This window comes from Heteronotia binoei, chromosome 2 (genome assembly GCF_032191835.1).
Source record: "Heteronotia binoei isolate CCM8104 ecotype False Entrance Well chromosome 2, APGP_CSIRO_Hbin_v1, whole genome shotgun sequence".
Lineage (NCBI taxonomy): Eukaryota > Metazoa > Chordata > Lepidosauria > Squamata > Gekkonidae > Heteronotia > Heteronotia binoei.
This window is the reverse complement of record NC_083224.1, coordinates 37,309,066-37,324,801: the sequence shown is the minus strand read 5'-3', so window position 1 is coordinate 37,324,801 and position 15,736 is coordinate 37,309,066. Positions and strand designations below refer to the sequence as shown.

General features: G+C 43.2%; 1 protein-coding gene across 2 annotated transcripts in view; it reads right to left on the bottom strand.

Annotated features, from left to right (window-relative positions):
• RIPOR3 (RIPOR family member 3) overlaps nucleotides 1–15,736 on the bottom strand; it is a 193,980-nt gene that overhangs the window by 37,990 nt on the left and 140,254 nt on the right. For both annotated transcript variants that reach the window (XM_060230799.1, XM_060230798.1), the window contains exons 10-11: nucleotides 13,814–13,939; nucleotides 9,203–9,348 (exon numbers count right to left, since the gene is read on the bottom strand). In XM_060230799.1, the coding sequence (XP_060086782.1) occupies nucleotides 9,203–9,348; nucleotides 13,814–13,939 (272 nt within the window). The remainder of the gene's footprint in view (nucleotides 1–9,202; nucleotides 9,349–13,813; nucleotides 13,940–15,736) is intronic.

The window sequence follows — 15,736 nt, the reverse complement described above, 5'->3', positions numbered from 1 at the left end:
AGTTCAAGAACAAGGCTTAGAGACTGCTTTAAAAGATGTTTTAGTTGACATTTATATTAAAGCTTTTAAAGCCACTTCTCATACGGTTAAGTCTTTATCTATAGACCTCAAAACATGACAATCCATGCTACAGCAGGAATCAATTTAATTTAATTACAGGGAAAAAAGGAATTTCTCCCATGCTGAGCTACACTTTCATTTTAAGTGCCACTGGTTTCGGCTGGACCTCCTCAAAAGTATGCACGCTTGGAGGCTTCTGCCTTAAATCGGAGAAACTTCAAGACAGTCTAAACAGACAATTCTCAGGGGTACTGCTCCTGGCAAGAGCTCTGCAGTCATACTGCCATGGAGGTAACTGCTCTCCCAGTGTCGGCTTAATGCAGGTTAACTCTGTCGAGCAGACAGCATCACACAGCTGGTGTTTGTCAAAATGAGCTAGTGCCACGCAGGAAGATTAGCAGCCCATATGCTTCTTCTCACTTGGTAGCAAGTTAACATGAGACTTCCAAAAGGTATAAGTTTCCAGGCAAAGCAGTCATGAATGTAGGGTTGCCAACCTCCAGGTGGAACCTGGAGACCTCCCAGAATTGCAACTGATCTCCATACAGAGATCCATTCCTCTTGAGGAAATGGCTTCTTTAGAAGGTAGAATCCACAGCAGTACACCACATTAACATCCCTTCCCAGACTTCACACTCAAATCTCCAGGAATTTCCCAACCAGCAGCTAACAATCATATGCAGACATTACTTACATACCCTTGGTCTCCATAACAATCACAGCACAGTCTCATTTTCACATTTTATTTTGCTTCTGTTCTTAGTGTAGAAATATAAAAATGACCAATGTATAAATAATTTTAAATATCTATACAACTTTACTGCTCAGGTCAGATCCCTTCAACAAAACCCTGGTTTATTTTCTTTGTGGAACCAGAATTCAGCTTACGGACAATCACATGAATCCTGATTTGCCTTAACAAATTCTGATTTCTTTGCCTTCCCTCCGAAATCTTCTCTCCATCCCCGGACCAAGGGAGACCAGACTGAGCTGCAGAAGAGCAAGAGCCTTCTCAGTGGCAGCACCAACGTTGTGGAACACCCTTCCAGAGGCTATACAGGCCCTGCGGGATCTCTCCCAATTCCGCAGGGCCCATAAAACAGAATTATTCTGATTAGCCTACAACATCTGAGTGGAGACGGCTGCCACCCTTTTAACTGAGTGAATACCAGCTATGAGAAATTAGATAAATTCTCAAAGACCACTGACGGATAGACCATCTATGAAATTAACAGAAATTGAATTGGCCCACTGAAGAAACCATAAACCACCATAAGAAGTTGTGAATAGCGCCATTATGTAATATTTATAATTTTATAGTTTTTATTGCTTTAATACGTAATTATTGGCTGTCGTTAGCCGCCCTGAGTCTGTTCGCAGAGAGGGCAAGATATAAGTTTAAAGTAAATAAAAATAAATAAATAAATAGCTTAGCATCTCTGTATCTGGTAGTGCTCAAGGATGGCACCAGGGAACAGTTTGTATGCCAGTTTGCACCAGTTTGTATGCCAGGTCCATACACCATGAAGAGGAGGAAGAAGAATCACCTTACCTTCCTCTCCCCACAACAGACACCCTGTGAGGTAGACGGAGCTGAGAGAGCACTGAGAGAGCTGTGTCTGGCCAAAGGTCACCCAGCAGGCTTAATGTGGAGGAGTAGGGAATCAAACCCGGTTCTCCAGATTAGAGACTGCCGCTGTTAACCATAAGACCAAACTGGCTCTCACCAAACTGGCGAAACCTCACTACACTAGACTGGTGAAACCTCAGTAACATTAATTATACTTAATAAATCAGCTTCAATCAGAAGTTGATTTTGGCAGAACTTGGCCAGCCAGAATTTGGAGAATGGCTGCATTCAGATCTTTGCACTAACCCTAGCTTCAAAATGCCTGAACTGAGTTTAAGTGAGAAATCTTATTCCAGTCAACTCAGAACCCTATTTAGGCCTATTCAGTTTGGCTTACTCACAGGAAAGTGTTCTTAGGACTGCACGGTGAGTGTCTAAACTGCAGTTTTGATCCCTGTTAGGGATATGCAAGCTCCACAGGTTTAGTTGAGTCTGATGTTCACTTTAGCATGGCTCCACTCTCCTCAAACACAACAGCTGTGCAGAAATCCTTCCATCTGCAGAAATGTCTTGGCAGATGCATGCCATAATTGTTTGCTGGGATCTAGAACTAGAAGTCCCTCCCCCAAACCCACCTCTTCAGGCTCCACCCCCAAAATTTCCAGATATTTCCAAACCTGGATCCAGCCACCACAGCAAAAGATCAACCAGCTCTACTGATCCACTCAGCCCAATACTGTCTTCTTGTCTTCTCATCAGGCAGTAACCCTCCTAGGTCTCAGGCAGAAAGTTTTTTCAGAGCATGATATCTGTCCCAATTCAGTATAGTGGTTAAGTGTACGGACTCTTATCTGGGAGAACCAGGTTTGATTTCCCACTCCTCCACATGCACCTGCTGATGTGACCTTAAGTCACAAGTTGTCGCAGAGCTGTTCCTCTCAAGAACAGTTTCTGTCAGAGCTCTCTTAGCTCTACCTACCTCACAGGGTGTCTGTTGTGGGGAGGGGACAGGAAAGGAGATTGTAAGCTGCTCTGAAGCTCCTTCGGGTAGTGAAGGGCAGGGTATAAATCCAAACTCTTCTTCTTCTTAATAGGTGATGAATATCTGCATGCAAAAAGTGAATGGTCCAAAACTGATTTATGGCTCTTTACCTCTGGAATCAGTGGTGATTTCTTCTTTCCTCTTTAATGCCTGCTCAATCTATACATCATGAGAGAGATTATATATATATATATATATATATATATATAAACCCTTCACTGTCCTGGACTTCTCATTTGTGTGTCTTGGCCCTGTGAAATCCCACTGGGTCCTATTCTGGAATATTCATTCCTCCCCCTCTTGAGGGGTCATTTCTGTGTTCACAATTAAAGTGTGTTTGTTTGTTTGTTTAAACTAAGGATATTAATACTGGAGAGTACCTGCTGAAAATAAACATGATTGTCTCATCTCACTTAACACAGAGCTGTGTGTAAGAGAAAGCCAGCCGTCTACCAGGAAATGAAGACATCAATTCTGTGCACAAGCCCCCCATGAGAATCTACTTGGCAACCAAGGGACATATTGAGCAAAACTCAAAACATTGCAACAATATTTTCAGGTTTCCCACCAAGGATTAGCTCATAAAAAAACAGAACATGCCACCAATTAAAGGGTTTCTCAGAAAATTTGCTTTGGCCTTAGAATGTTTCTTTCTTGAAGATAAACAAACAGAAAAGAAACCCCAACCTTTTGTGTTATTTACCACCACAGATGACATACAGGACGTCGCCTGGGGGTATTCTCATTTAGGACAGATTTCAGGCTGAAACAGAAACAATGCGGGAGAGCCATGATTACATCTCCTGGCTTTTTTCTCTCACACACATACACACTTCAAAAATAATAGAGGGCATAAGCTCCAATTTTTACTGGAACAACAGCTCTGGGTGAAGGAACAAAATTTAACTCTGCCCTTCTACCACATACCTCCATTTTATCTTCAGCAGGTTAATAGGAGATGAATAGGAGATTTTACTTAAACCTAGGAAAAATTAAATCCCTTGCGTTCCCCCCAAAAGGGGGAATGTCTCCCTGTTCCCCAAAGCCATTGTTCAAAACTATGGAGACACTGGGGCTTTTTTAAAAAAAAAATTAAAAGTTAGGGAATCATCACAGACTAACATATGAAGACATATATCACACATAAACATACACATTGACTTGGGCTAGACATTGGGCTGACAAGTTTATATTTACATAGAACATACACACTTTGAAGAATCCCCAGTGCTCCTTGGTGAGAAAAGCCATGTCTGCAGCATCAATTTAGTGCCAATAAAAAGGTAAAGGTAGTTCCCTGTGCAAGCACACATAGCATGACATCACATCATGATGTTTTCTTGGAAGACTTTTTACGGGGTGGTTTGCCGTCGCCTTCCCCAGTCATCTACACTTTACCCCAAGCAAGCTAGATACTCATTTTACCGACCTCAGAATGATGGAAGGCTGAGTCAACCTTGAGCCAGCTACCTGAACCCAGCTTCCACCGGGATCGAACTCAGGTTGTGAGCAGAGCTTGGACTGCAATACTGCAGCTTTGCCACTCTGCGTGACAGGGCAAGACCAAGCTGTAATAGGCACATAACATAACACAGCTGTTTAAAGGATGGAGGCACTTGATATGGTTCAGCTACTCAAGAGGATCTGATCTTGATCAGTGTCTGGTTGGACACCGTTAGACAAGCTACTCCTGGCTCTTTTGAGGAAAAACAGGGTGCAAATATAAAATAGAAACAGTGAAAACTATCAAGGTGATCTATCGAAATGGGACCACAAAGACAGTCCACAGCCCATTTTTCATGTTCTCAGCTAGGTTTAAGCCACCTCTCTCATCCCTACTAGAGATCCTATAGCAAATTTGCATTGGTTACTGGAGCACATGAAAGAATTTCAGAAGAATATCAGCTTGCATTTCAGGGATTACAACAACGCTTTTGTCTGTGTGGATCATGAAAAGTTAGGGTCGGTTTTAAAAGAAATGAGTGTTCCACAGCAACTGATTGTTTTAATGTGCAAACTATTCTCCGGGCAAGAAGCCGCTGTTCGGACAGAATAGGAGAAACAGAATTGGCAAGGGTGTCAGACAATTATGTATTTTGTCTCCCTCTCTTTTCAAGCTATATGCAGAACACATCACAAGGAAAGCTGGATTAGATTTAGATGAAGGTGGAGTGAAAATTAGTGGAAGGAATGTTAACAATTTGAGATGTGCAGATGACACCACATTACTGGCAGAAAATACCAGAGAATTCAAAACAGTGAAGACTTGATGGTTAAAACAGAAAATGCCAAAGCTGAACATCAAGAAGGCATAAGTAATGACTATGAGGGGATTATATAACTTTAAGGCTGACAATGAAGAAATGGAAATTGTTCAAGATTTTCTATTCCTTGATTCCAGGGCTTTTTTGGTAGAAAAAGCCCATCAGGAACTCATTTGCATGTTAGGCCACACCCCCTGACATCATCATTGTTTTTTGTAGAAAAAGCCCAGCAGGAGCTTGTTTGCATATTAGGCCACACCCCCTGACATCAAGGCAGCCTGAACTGCATTCCTGCTCAAAAAACGCCCTGTTTGATTCCATCATCAACCAAAAGGAAGACTGCAGTCAAGAAATCAAAAGGAGACTGAGGCAGCCATGAAGAACCTACAAAAGGTTATTAAGAGCAAGGATGTGCTCCCTCTAAGCTGAGTTAGTGTGAGCTAGCTCACAGCTTTTTAGCCTCTGACTCACACATTTTTGTCTTAGCTCAGGAAAAATGGCCCCAGAGCAAAGTAATTTATGCAGTAGCTTACAACTTTATCGTCAGTAGCTCACAAAGTAGAATTTTTGTTCACAAGACTCCACAGCTGAGGGAACATTGCTAGCAACCAAGATCAAGTTAATCATGCCACATTATTCCCCATTACTATGTACGGTTGTGAAAGTTGGGCAGTGAACAAAGCTGTCAGGAAGAAATTTGATTCCTTTGAATGGTGGTGTGGGAAGAAAGTTTTACAGATAGCAAACCACCAAAAAAGAAAAATAAGTGGGTTCTACATCAAGCCCCAACTCTCCCTAAAATAGAAGTGTCAAATTCATTTGTTACAAGGGCCGGATCTGACATAAATGTCACTTGTCAGACTGGGCCATGTGTGATATAAAACGTAACCTTTTGTGTTATTTACCACCACAGATAAAAACTGTATAAAGAGATAGAAACTGTAAAGGACAGCAACTGGTAAGCTCCAGGTTGGTGTATCCTTCCTGCAAGGCCCCCTTGGCTGGGAGGGGGATGAAAAAGAAAACCCACACAGGCAGACTGGAGAGGCAGCCATGCAGCACTAGGAAGATGCTGCCATAATACTTGACTGCTGCAGACAAAGTTGTTCTGCTGTGCTGAAGCCAACAATTGGAATGGCTCTGCTCACTCCCCCAACCATCACTTCCTCCCTTGCATCCATTGCTCCTGGGGTGTATAAAAGCCCTGGAGGGCCAGTTCTGGCCCCTGGGCTTTATGTTTGACACCGCTGCCCTAAAAGCTAAAATTACCAGAGGCTAAATCAAGATGGGTGGCTATGCTGGTCTGTCTGTAGCAGTTGAAAAGAGCAAGAGTCCAGCAGCACCTTAAAGACTAACAAAGGTTGTGGAAGGGTATGCGCTTTCACGAGACACCGAAGAACTGACTCAGGAAAGCTCACACCCTGCCACAAATTTTGTTAATTTTTAAGGTGCTACTGGACTCTTCACTCTTTTCTGTTGCAAACTGAGGCTATCGTACTTTGGTCACATTATGAGAAGACAAGAGTCACTGGCAAAAGACAGTAATGCTGGGAAAAGTTGGAGGCAACAGGAAGACGAAGACCCAACATGAGATGGATTGACTCCAGCAAGGAAGCCACGGTCCTCAGCTTGCAAGACCTGAGCAAGACTGTTAATAACAGGACAGTTTGGAGAACATTAATTCATAGGGTCAGAAGTCACTTGATGGTATTTAAAACAAAGAGAGACAGCGAGAGAGAGATCCAACCCCTCCATCTATGCATAGCAGATCAGAGGCTTGTCTACACAGCAAGCTTACAACGTAGTTCAGAATAGAACCAAAACCAATCTAGCCACAATCAACTCAGAAAACATCTGCGAACCTGTTTTGGGGGCTCCCTGAAATTACTGGCTGCTGGCATTAAAACACCTTTTGCTCTGTATTGAGTAAGCTTTCCCCCCTTACTGCTGCTAGCAGGGAAGAGGAATCTTTTGGGGAGGGCTCAGTCCCTGGAAAAGAGATTTCAGCAGCCCCTTTTCTCCCTCTCATCTGTCTGGCAGTCCCTCTCCTCTTGATAGTGCTGGCGAAGCAGTTCAGGAGATAGACAGACTCACAGACAGCAGGGATGTTATTAAAGAGACAATAAATATAGGTCAGTTTTCCCTTGTTTCCCCATGCTGTTTCTGAAAGTACACTGGCTTCAAGAGCTGACTTCTAAACACACATGATTTGTACTGATTGCCAAAGTTGTCCTGAGACTTCCCTGCATTTAAAGTCAAAACATTTACTTCCAGTGAAGTAAAAGAAATCACCCCTTAGGGAATCTGGCACGGACTCGCCCTTCTGGATCTGTGCAGTTAGCGACGGGGAAGGGTTGGCAGGCATCAGGTGAACCAGGAGTGGCTACGAAGCGCAGTGTGGAAAGTTTTGGCACAAATTGAGAGACACTGAATCAGTTATACCTTCTTTGCTCTTGGCTACGCATACTGGCTTTCCTAATATTGTCTGCTTCCAGCCAGCAAGACATTAGTCTGCGCTACAGTTTTTACAGTATGGCTCAGAATAAAGCCAAAGGTGATTTAGCCAACAGGCAAGACCTACACTGAAAAAATCTGAGAGCCTGTTTTAAGATTCCTCGAAGCTACATATGCACTGAACTGAATATGTTAGTGCCAAGGAAATCACCATAAAGGCAATGAACTGGGAATGTCCAAGTAGAGTTTAAAGGGTCAAACAGACATGACGGGTAATATGTAAAGAAACACGTACAAAAAACCATCCTGTTGTGCACGGGATCAGGGCCACAGAGAAAAGAGAAGAATTGGTTTAACGAAACCATGCAGAGCTCTATTTCTTTGCATAGTCGATTTTTAAAAATGCAACTGTCTTTCCTTTTAAGGAACTTTTTCTTCCTCCACCAAGGAGAAATAAAACACTGCAGTGACCATAAACATATCATTAGCATTCAAGTCTGCCTTTAATAGAAAAGAGTTTACTACAAAAGATGGCCTTCAAAATGGTTAAAAAGGAAGTTCTGCAGGATCAGGTGGTGAACTCTGAAGTAAAATCAACGTGATTACACTGGAATGGTAAAGGAGCTGCAAAATCCTTAGTAACTGTGTTACAAATCAGTCTTGGAAAGCTGACAAACACATAAAAACAATGGGCTTCAGGTGATGTTCTTCCCTCTTGCTTATGTCGGGCAAAAATTTATGGTCCCATCTCAAACATTTTCATTTTCCGCTCTGTTTCATTGTTGGAGGCCATTCCTCGAATAGACATGCCTACAGAGCACGGGGAAGTGAACATCAGTTCCACCTACAGCAGTTTTTAAAAATGGAGGCCAGACTTGGCCACAAGTAGAATCAACCAGTAAAAAGGAGGATCTGAGTTCTTTTAAAAAAAAAGAGAACTCGACTTCCATTCAGTAGTTAACCCTCCAGTTATGTTCCTTCAGAAGAGGCATATTTAAGATGAAGAACATCGGTGGAGGGGCAGGGTGCCATTACCTAAACCAAACGGTCTATAGATAAGAAGAAAGTGCTACAGTTTGAGCATATCACCATAAATCTTACACCCTTCCATCCTGAGCACTACTACTAAAGAGCACAAAGTTCTACTCTCAAGGGCCTCTCTGCTCTCCAGATAATTTATTTATGTTTCCAATGGGGAACTGACACAGATTACGTCATTCTCTCTTTCTCTATTTTAGCTTCACAACAACTACCACCGTGTGAAGTAGAGTATGCATGACTGGGTCAAGATCACCCAGTAAGCTTTTGTGGAAAATGTGAGGTCCAAATTCAGATGGGATAAAGCATGTTCAGGGTTGTACAACTGTATCACCCTGAACACGCCTGATCTCAGAAGCCAAACAGGGTCAGGCCTGTTAAGTACTTGAATAGGAGACCCCATGGGAATACCAAGTGCAACAGGCTAAACTAGAGATTCAAACCTGGGTCTCCCAGATCTTAGTCCAGAACTCTAAATACTATCCTTGTACTTAAGGGCACAAACTGACACGCCCCTTATGAGCTCCATAATAAAACTTCCTCCATCTGCAAGCAAGTTGCTTGAAGTTGATGGAAACTACATATTGAAGCATGCTGAAGCATTACAAAGAAAATCCACAAAACAAAACAAAATTAAGATGGGGAATCTCTCTTACCACTTGATAACTTTGCCCCCTGCATCATACCCTCAGGTTTAGATTTGATAGAACGACTAGGGGTCAGGCACCACATTTTTCTAAGTGACCTGTTCCAGAAGTGGCACTGTACACTTACTTCCAAAGCACCTCCAGTTGAAGCTTGATGGTCCCTAGTTCAGTGACATCCACAATGATGGTCTGAGGCCTGGTGATAAAGAAGTCTATGCTGTCACATTTCACCATGCCTACCAACAGCGTACTCAGTCCTCGAAGCTCAGTAACCTGCCAAAATAGGTTACACAATAGATTAGAAAGCTGACCCATGGACATTCATTTACCCATCATGTCTGCAAAAACATTAAGCACAACAAAAGCAGTGTGTGTGTTAGGTTACACAAACAAAACTTTTTACAGTATGGAAGTGAGCTCTAGAATACATTCTACCTAAGACATTATTAAGGAAATACTGAAGTGTTCTCATGCATGTTTTTGGATTTTGGATATTATCGTTGGGTCAGTTTGGTGCTCTGTCTCACTCCCAAAATAAGAAAATTTGAAAGAGGATAAAAACAAGCAAGCAAAAACAATTGGGGATGGGGAATCAAACACCCACAGAGTCCAGCAGCATCTTAGAGACCAATAAGATTTTCAAGATTTTTTTAGCCTCCAGCTCACAAATTTTTGTCTCCACTCAGGAAAAATGGTCCCAGAGCAAACTAAATTTATGCAATAGCCAAATCGCTCACTCGCAACTTAAATGCCAGTAGCTCACGAAGTAGAATTTTTGCTCACAAGAGTATTGTCTTCATTCTGGTCTGTTTTTGCCTGCAAGTTGGGGGGAGGGACGTTTGCACAGAACCACCCCAAACATTTAAAGCCTTATGCAGCCTGGGATCGACCTACCTGCGGGACCGCCTCTCCCCATATGTGCCCCAGAGACTGCTGCATTCTGCTTCGCAGCATCTTTTGACCATCCCAGGCCCAAAGGATGCTTGGCTTGCCTCAACCAGGGCCAGGGCCTTTTTGGCTTTGACCCCAGCCTGGTGGAATCAGCTCTCTGTGGAGATCTGGGTCCTACCTGATTTGATGCCATTTCATAGGGCTTGCAAGATGGAGTTGTTCCGCCAGGCCTTCAGTTGAGGCAACGGACATCTTTACTTCCAGCCGCTTGGCCTCCCTTTCCTGTCATGATGCTATATTATTTTATCTTAATTTATTATTTCATCTCTGGGCCTACTACTGTACTGATATATAGAATGTGCCCAATGGAAACCACCCCCTGTGATATATGTGTTATTTGTTTTATTGTATTTTATGGTTTTATGGTCTTGTAGTTTTTAATTGTTTTAACTCTTGTTGTGATCCACCCTGAGCCCACTTGCAGGAAAGGGCGGAATACAAATTAACATAAATAAATAAATAAATACATACATACATACATACATACATACATACATACATACATACATACATACTTGGATATTGGAAGAAGATGATGATATTGGCTTTATATCCCACCCTTCTCCCTGAATCTCAGAGCGGTCACAATCTCCTTTACCTTCCCTACCCCAACAAACACTCTGAGGTAGGTGAGGCTGAGAGAGTTCTCACAGAAGCTGCCCTTTCAAGGACAACTCCTGCATGAGGTATGGCTGACCCAAGGCCATTCCAGCAGCTGCAAGCTAAGGAGTGGGGAATCAAACCCAGTTCTCCCAGATAAGAGTCCACGTACTTCATCACAACACCAAACTGGGTTTATACATGTATACTGAAGCACTTGGGATTTTCATGACAGACTAATTTGAGTTTCACATATGAGATTTGTTTCACATACCGATGAAATACTAAAGTTGCTATGAGGTACCAATTTTGCCACCATTTAAAAAAATGCTCTTAACTTGAATGTTAGGCCTTGGGACTGTTCTACAGAAGTAAAAGACATTTACAGGGCAACCCTAAGGACACTTTCCTGGGAGTAAGCTCCATTGAATAGACTGTAGTAGAATTCAGAGTCAATCTGCTTAGGATTGCGCTCTTAGGGCATTTCAGCTTTAACACACAAATAACCTCAAACAAAAATTGTACTTCTGGAACTATGAAATCTCTATCTGCAATGACCAAGCAATGAGAAAGCACATGTGAACTGTCACTAACCCATATGAAAGCACATATGAACGCTCACCAACTTATCTAGCACTTATTTAGCACATTATCCAATCCTTCCCCCAAGGAGCTTAGGGCAATATTTGTGGCTCTTCTGTCCTCTGTTTTATCCCCACAGCCAGAGGTGGAATTCTAGCAAGAGCTCCTTTACATATTAGACTACACATCCCTGATGTAGCCAGTCCTCCAAGAGCTTACAAGGTTCTTTTTTGTATGCTCTTGGGGGATTGGCTACATCAGGGATGTGTTGCCTAATATGCAAAGGAGCTCCTACTAGAATTCCACCCCTGCCCACAGCTATCCTGTACAGAAGGTTAAAATGAAAGCAAGGATTTGAACCCACATCACTCAGATCCTAGTGTGACATTCTAACCACACCACAGCGTGAGTTAAAATCCTATGGACTAAAGGAGGAAGCAAAGAGCCCAAGAATACATGATTTAGTTTTAGTCAAAATGAAAACCAAATTTGTCCTTGACTTTGGAAGAGATGATTCATCTTGATTTCACAACGCAAGACTTTTGCATGCTTTCTCACGATATTTGCACAGTGGATCTCAATTAACCTCTCCCCATGTCCAGAAGGGGGTGAGGAAAAGGAACATTTTAAACACATTTCCAAAAGCTCAGGAATTCCTGGTTCCCTCCAGTCACATATCACAAGAGGGGAAGGAGGGTTACAGACTTGTCCTCCACACTGGGTTGGAAGCAGCCTGAAGGGAGGGAAATGAATTTCCAATTTAGGAAACAGTAGGGGGGGGGGGAGAGAATTAACTGGATTTATGAGGAATTGTGGGGAAATGGCTGCCAGCTTGTGAGATTCCATTCCAGGCTGAGTGTTTGTCTCTCTCCTCTTGCAGGTACTTGTCCTCCTGGGTGTGGCCAGGAGTGCAAGCCAAATGGCCCTTATCCTTTGGCTCCTAACCTGAGGGTCATAACCTAGAGTTGGCAGGAAGATCCCCTGGCAAAGCAAGACAGCATTCCCCCCCACACACACACACACACCCTTCTCCTGTCTGGTTGGGTTTTTTGTACTGATGTACTTTGCATTGTGAGTCATTTTGGCTTGCTACTGAGGAGAAAGGAGAGAGATAAATGCAGGGGTGGAATTCTAGCAGAAACTCCTTTGCATATTAAGCCACACACCCCTGATGTGGCCAATCCTCCAAGCACTTACAAGGCTCTTTTTGGTAAGCTCTTGGAGGATTGGCTACATCAGGGGGGTTTGGCCTAATATGCAAAAGGAGCTCCTGCTAGAATTCCACCCCTGGGTAAATGAATGAATGACCCACACACATAAACAGGGCTACTTCCTGCAATTCAGCATCTGCTTATCCAAACACAGGTTTCTGGTTCCAGGGATGGTTTGCTCCCTTCCAGCCATGAAATCTACCAGTATCCTTGGGACAGCCAACCTAATCCGTTTGACACAGCCACTTGCCGTTATAGAGATAAAATGAGGGGACACCATGTAAACAGTCCTACTTTTTAAAGAGGTCAGAAGTGAAAATGCAGATGGTAAAGTGCAAGCACATGTGAATCAAGTTTGGCCCAGATTAACAGAATAACTTGTTTTGGCCATTTGAAAGGGAGTAAACTGTACTTCTTGTTTTTTACAGGATGAATGCTGGCAACCCTGTTAGTTACCTGCAGCAGTCTCAAGTGTTGCCCTTAATTAAGGTTCCATGCCCATTTTTTGCTAGGAGGGAAGCACTTCATGAAGGAAGTGCTTCCATCCATTCTAGAATTCTTCAACATAGACAGAAGAGGTGCTTTCCTGCAAGCTATGACTGTTTATCTTGGTGTGTGATTCTCATACGAAGAGCAACACAGGGACACAACAAGGGTGGGGGGAACCCTTGTTGCTCCTTGTCTTATGGGGAAAGTGTGCTAGGGAAAACAAGGGCTACAATCACAGGCACTAAAAAAATGCAATTTCTAACTGGATTTTGCCAGTTCACACAATAAAATCCAGTTGAAAAGTGAAAGTACATTGCAAGGATATTGAAAGTGCATTATTTAGTGTGTGTGACTGCAGACAAAGTCTGACTGTTCCTTGTCTTGTGTAAAAAAGTGTGCCAGAAAAAAAAAACAAATTCTGACCATAAACCATAAGATTTTCTAGTCTACAGATTTGCAACTCACCACCCAAAATCTGTTATGGTATCTTCAAAGTCTGTATGTTTTTTTTAAAAGTTCCTTTGGTTGACCTCTCTCCATGGCCTTACTTGTGCCAAAATGTCCACCCAGGGAAGTTGTACAAATGAGGCCAATTAACGAGTTCCCCAGATCTGGGAACCCATCTTAGACTTTCAAGATACAATCTCTTAAAAACTAGCCACCATAATATGAATTGTTCTATGCATATATCAACAGTGGAGTTACCCAACTGATTTATGGAGGGGAGAAAACAAATAAAGCGCTAAGAAAAGAGAAGCAGAAAAATCAAGTCTAAATAAAACAAAATCAGACTGGGACAATGAATTAAGCATTATGGCCACTTGCAAGGAGTTGTGAGCTATAGAGGAACTTTCCATCCAGTTTTGCAAACAGAGGCCTCCACTCTAGCCAACATAAGCCACTACCTTGATTTCAAATTTCTCATGGAGGTTGGGTATAAAAACCTTCTCTTCCTCATCCCACGTTTGACTGTCGTCTGTCTCGATCTTCCCTTTCAGTTTCCACTTCTGCCGTCCCAGCCGTATGAACACCTGAAGAGACATGCAAGAGGGCTGAGTGCATCCTAGGGTGTAGCTAGCATTTGAATTCTTTGAGAGTCTCTCAAAAAACTCCTTGGATTCCTGCATCCAACGCACAGGCCAGATACAGAGTGATTTCAGAGCTGATGTTCTTCCTACTGCAGGAGCATTTTCACAGATGGAGACATTTTTGCCAAAAAAGCAAGAGTTCTTGCCTCCTCCTCTAACCCAAAACATCCCCCGGAAATGTTCCTCCTGGGAAAGAGATGCATTTGTGGGGGCACTTTGCTGCTCTATCTAGCACTTCGGAAAGGCACTTGGGGCTGAAGTAACACCGGGGATCCTACAAAGTTATGTTTTGTGGGTGGGAATCTTTCTGTCCATGAAAGTCCTCTGGGGGACCCAACCTATAGCCTGACTTTCTGACAAATAATAATGTACTTGTAAAGTCCATTTATTTAAAAATCTCTTCCGCCTTCCCTAAGTTCAGCAGAGTTATAAAATAAGATGCAATGAAACCATGAACTAAAAGCTGCGTAAGTACCATTAAATGGGCAACTTGTTAAGAAGGTCAAGTTTTTGTTTTTCCTCTCACAGCTCACACACTGTTCCATATATATCAGCCTGAAAATGTGGTGAAGGTGAGGTCTTCCATACCTTTGCAGGGAGCTTGTTCTACAGTATGGGGATGATCACAGTAAAGTTTCAGGGCTATGCAGAAAATGGATGCAAAGTCTGAAGCGACAGTGCCACCAAAAGCAACAGCTGCAGCAATTTAGGTTAGCGCACACACCATGGGTACCGAGTGATTGCTTAAAAACTGGTGGTGTACCAAAAAACACCCTCCTTTATTGTGGGTCAAAAAACAAACAAGGAATTGGGGGGTTCTTAGAATGAACCCCCCATGTCTAGATTTGCTGACTTGGCAAACATCAGTGAGAAGCAGCTTTGAGGTTCAGGGCAGGGATTAGATGCAGAGTAAAAGAAGGAAGAAGGGAGAAGAGGAAGGGGGAGAAGAGGAAGGGGGAGAAGGAAGAAGAGGAAGAGAGAAGAGGAAGGGGGAGAAGGGAGAAGAGGAAGGGAGAAGAAGAAGGGGGAGAAGGGAGAAGAGGAAGGGGGAGAAGAGGAAGGGGGAGAAGGGAGAAGAGGAAGGGGGAGAAGGGAGAAGAGGAAGGGAGAAGAAGAAGGGGGAGAAGGGAGAAGAGGAAGGGGGAGAAGAGGAAGGGGGAGAAGGGAGAAGAGGAAGGGGGAGAAGGGTTAATGATGATATGGATGGATGGATGGATTTATACCCCACCCTTCTCTCTGAATCAGAGTTTCAGAGCGGCTCACAATCTCCTTTATCTCCTTCCCCCGCAACAGACACCCCGTGAGGAAGATGGGGCTGAGAGGACTCTCACAGCAGTTGCCCTTTCAAGGACAACTCTTACAAGAGCTATGGCTGACCCAAGGCCATTCCAGCAGGTGCAAGTGGAGGAGTTGGGAATCAAACCCTGTTCTCCCAGATAAGAGTCCGCGCACTTAACCACTACACCAACCAGGCAAGAGATGCTAAAGTAACATGCACCCCCTTGGTTTCCAGTTTGATTTAGGAAATTAATCTCCACCAGAACTGGCTGGGTTTGCTCTCAGCTGCAAAAGAAAAAAAAAAGTGTGTGGGGGGAGGAGATAACAAGGGGGTGGAGCTGCATTTGATTTGTGCCATTCACTGTAAACTTACCTGAGGAAGGGCACTGCCATGCTTTATTAACACTACAGTGCAGAGGCTCATACTGTAGGGCTGCCAACTCCAGATTGGGAAATTCCAGG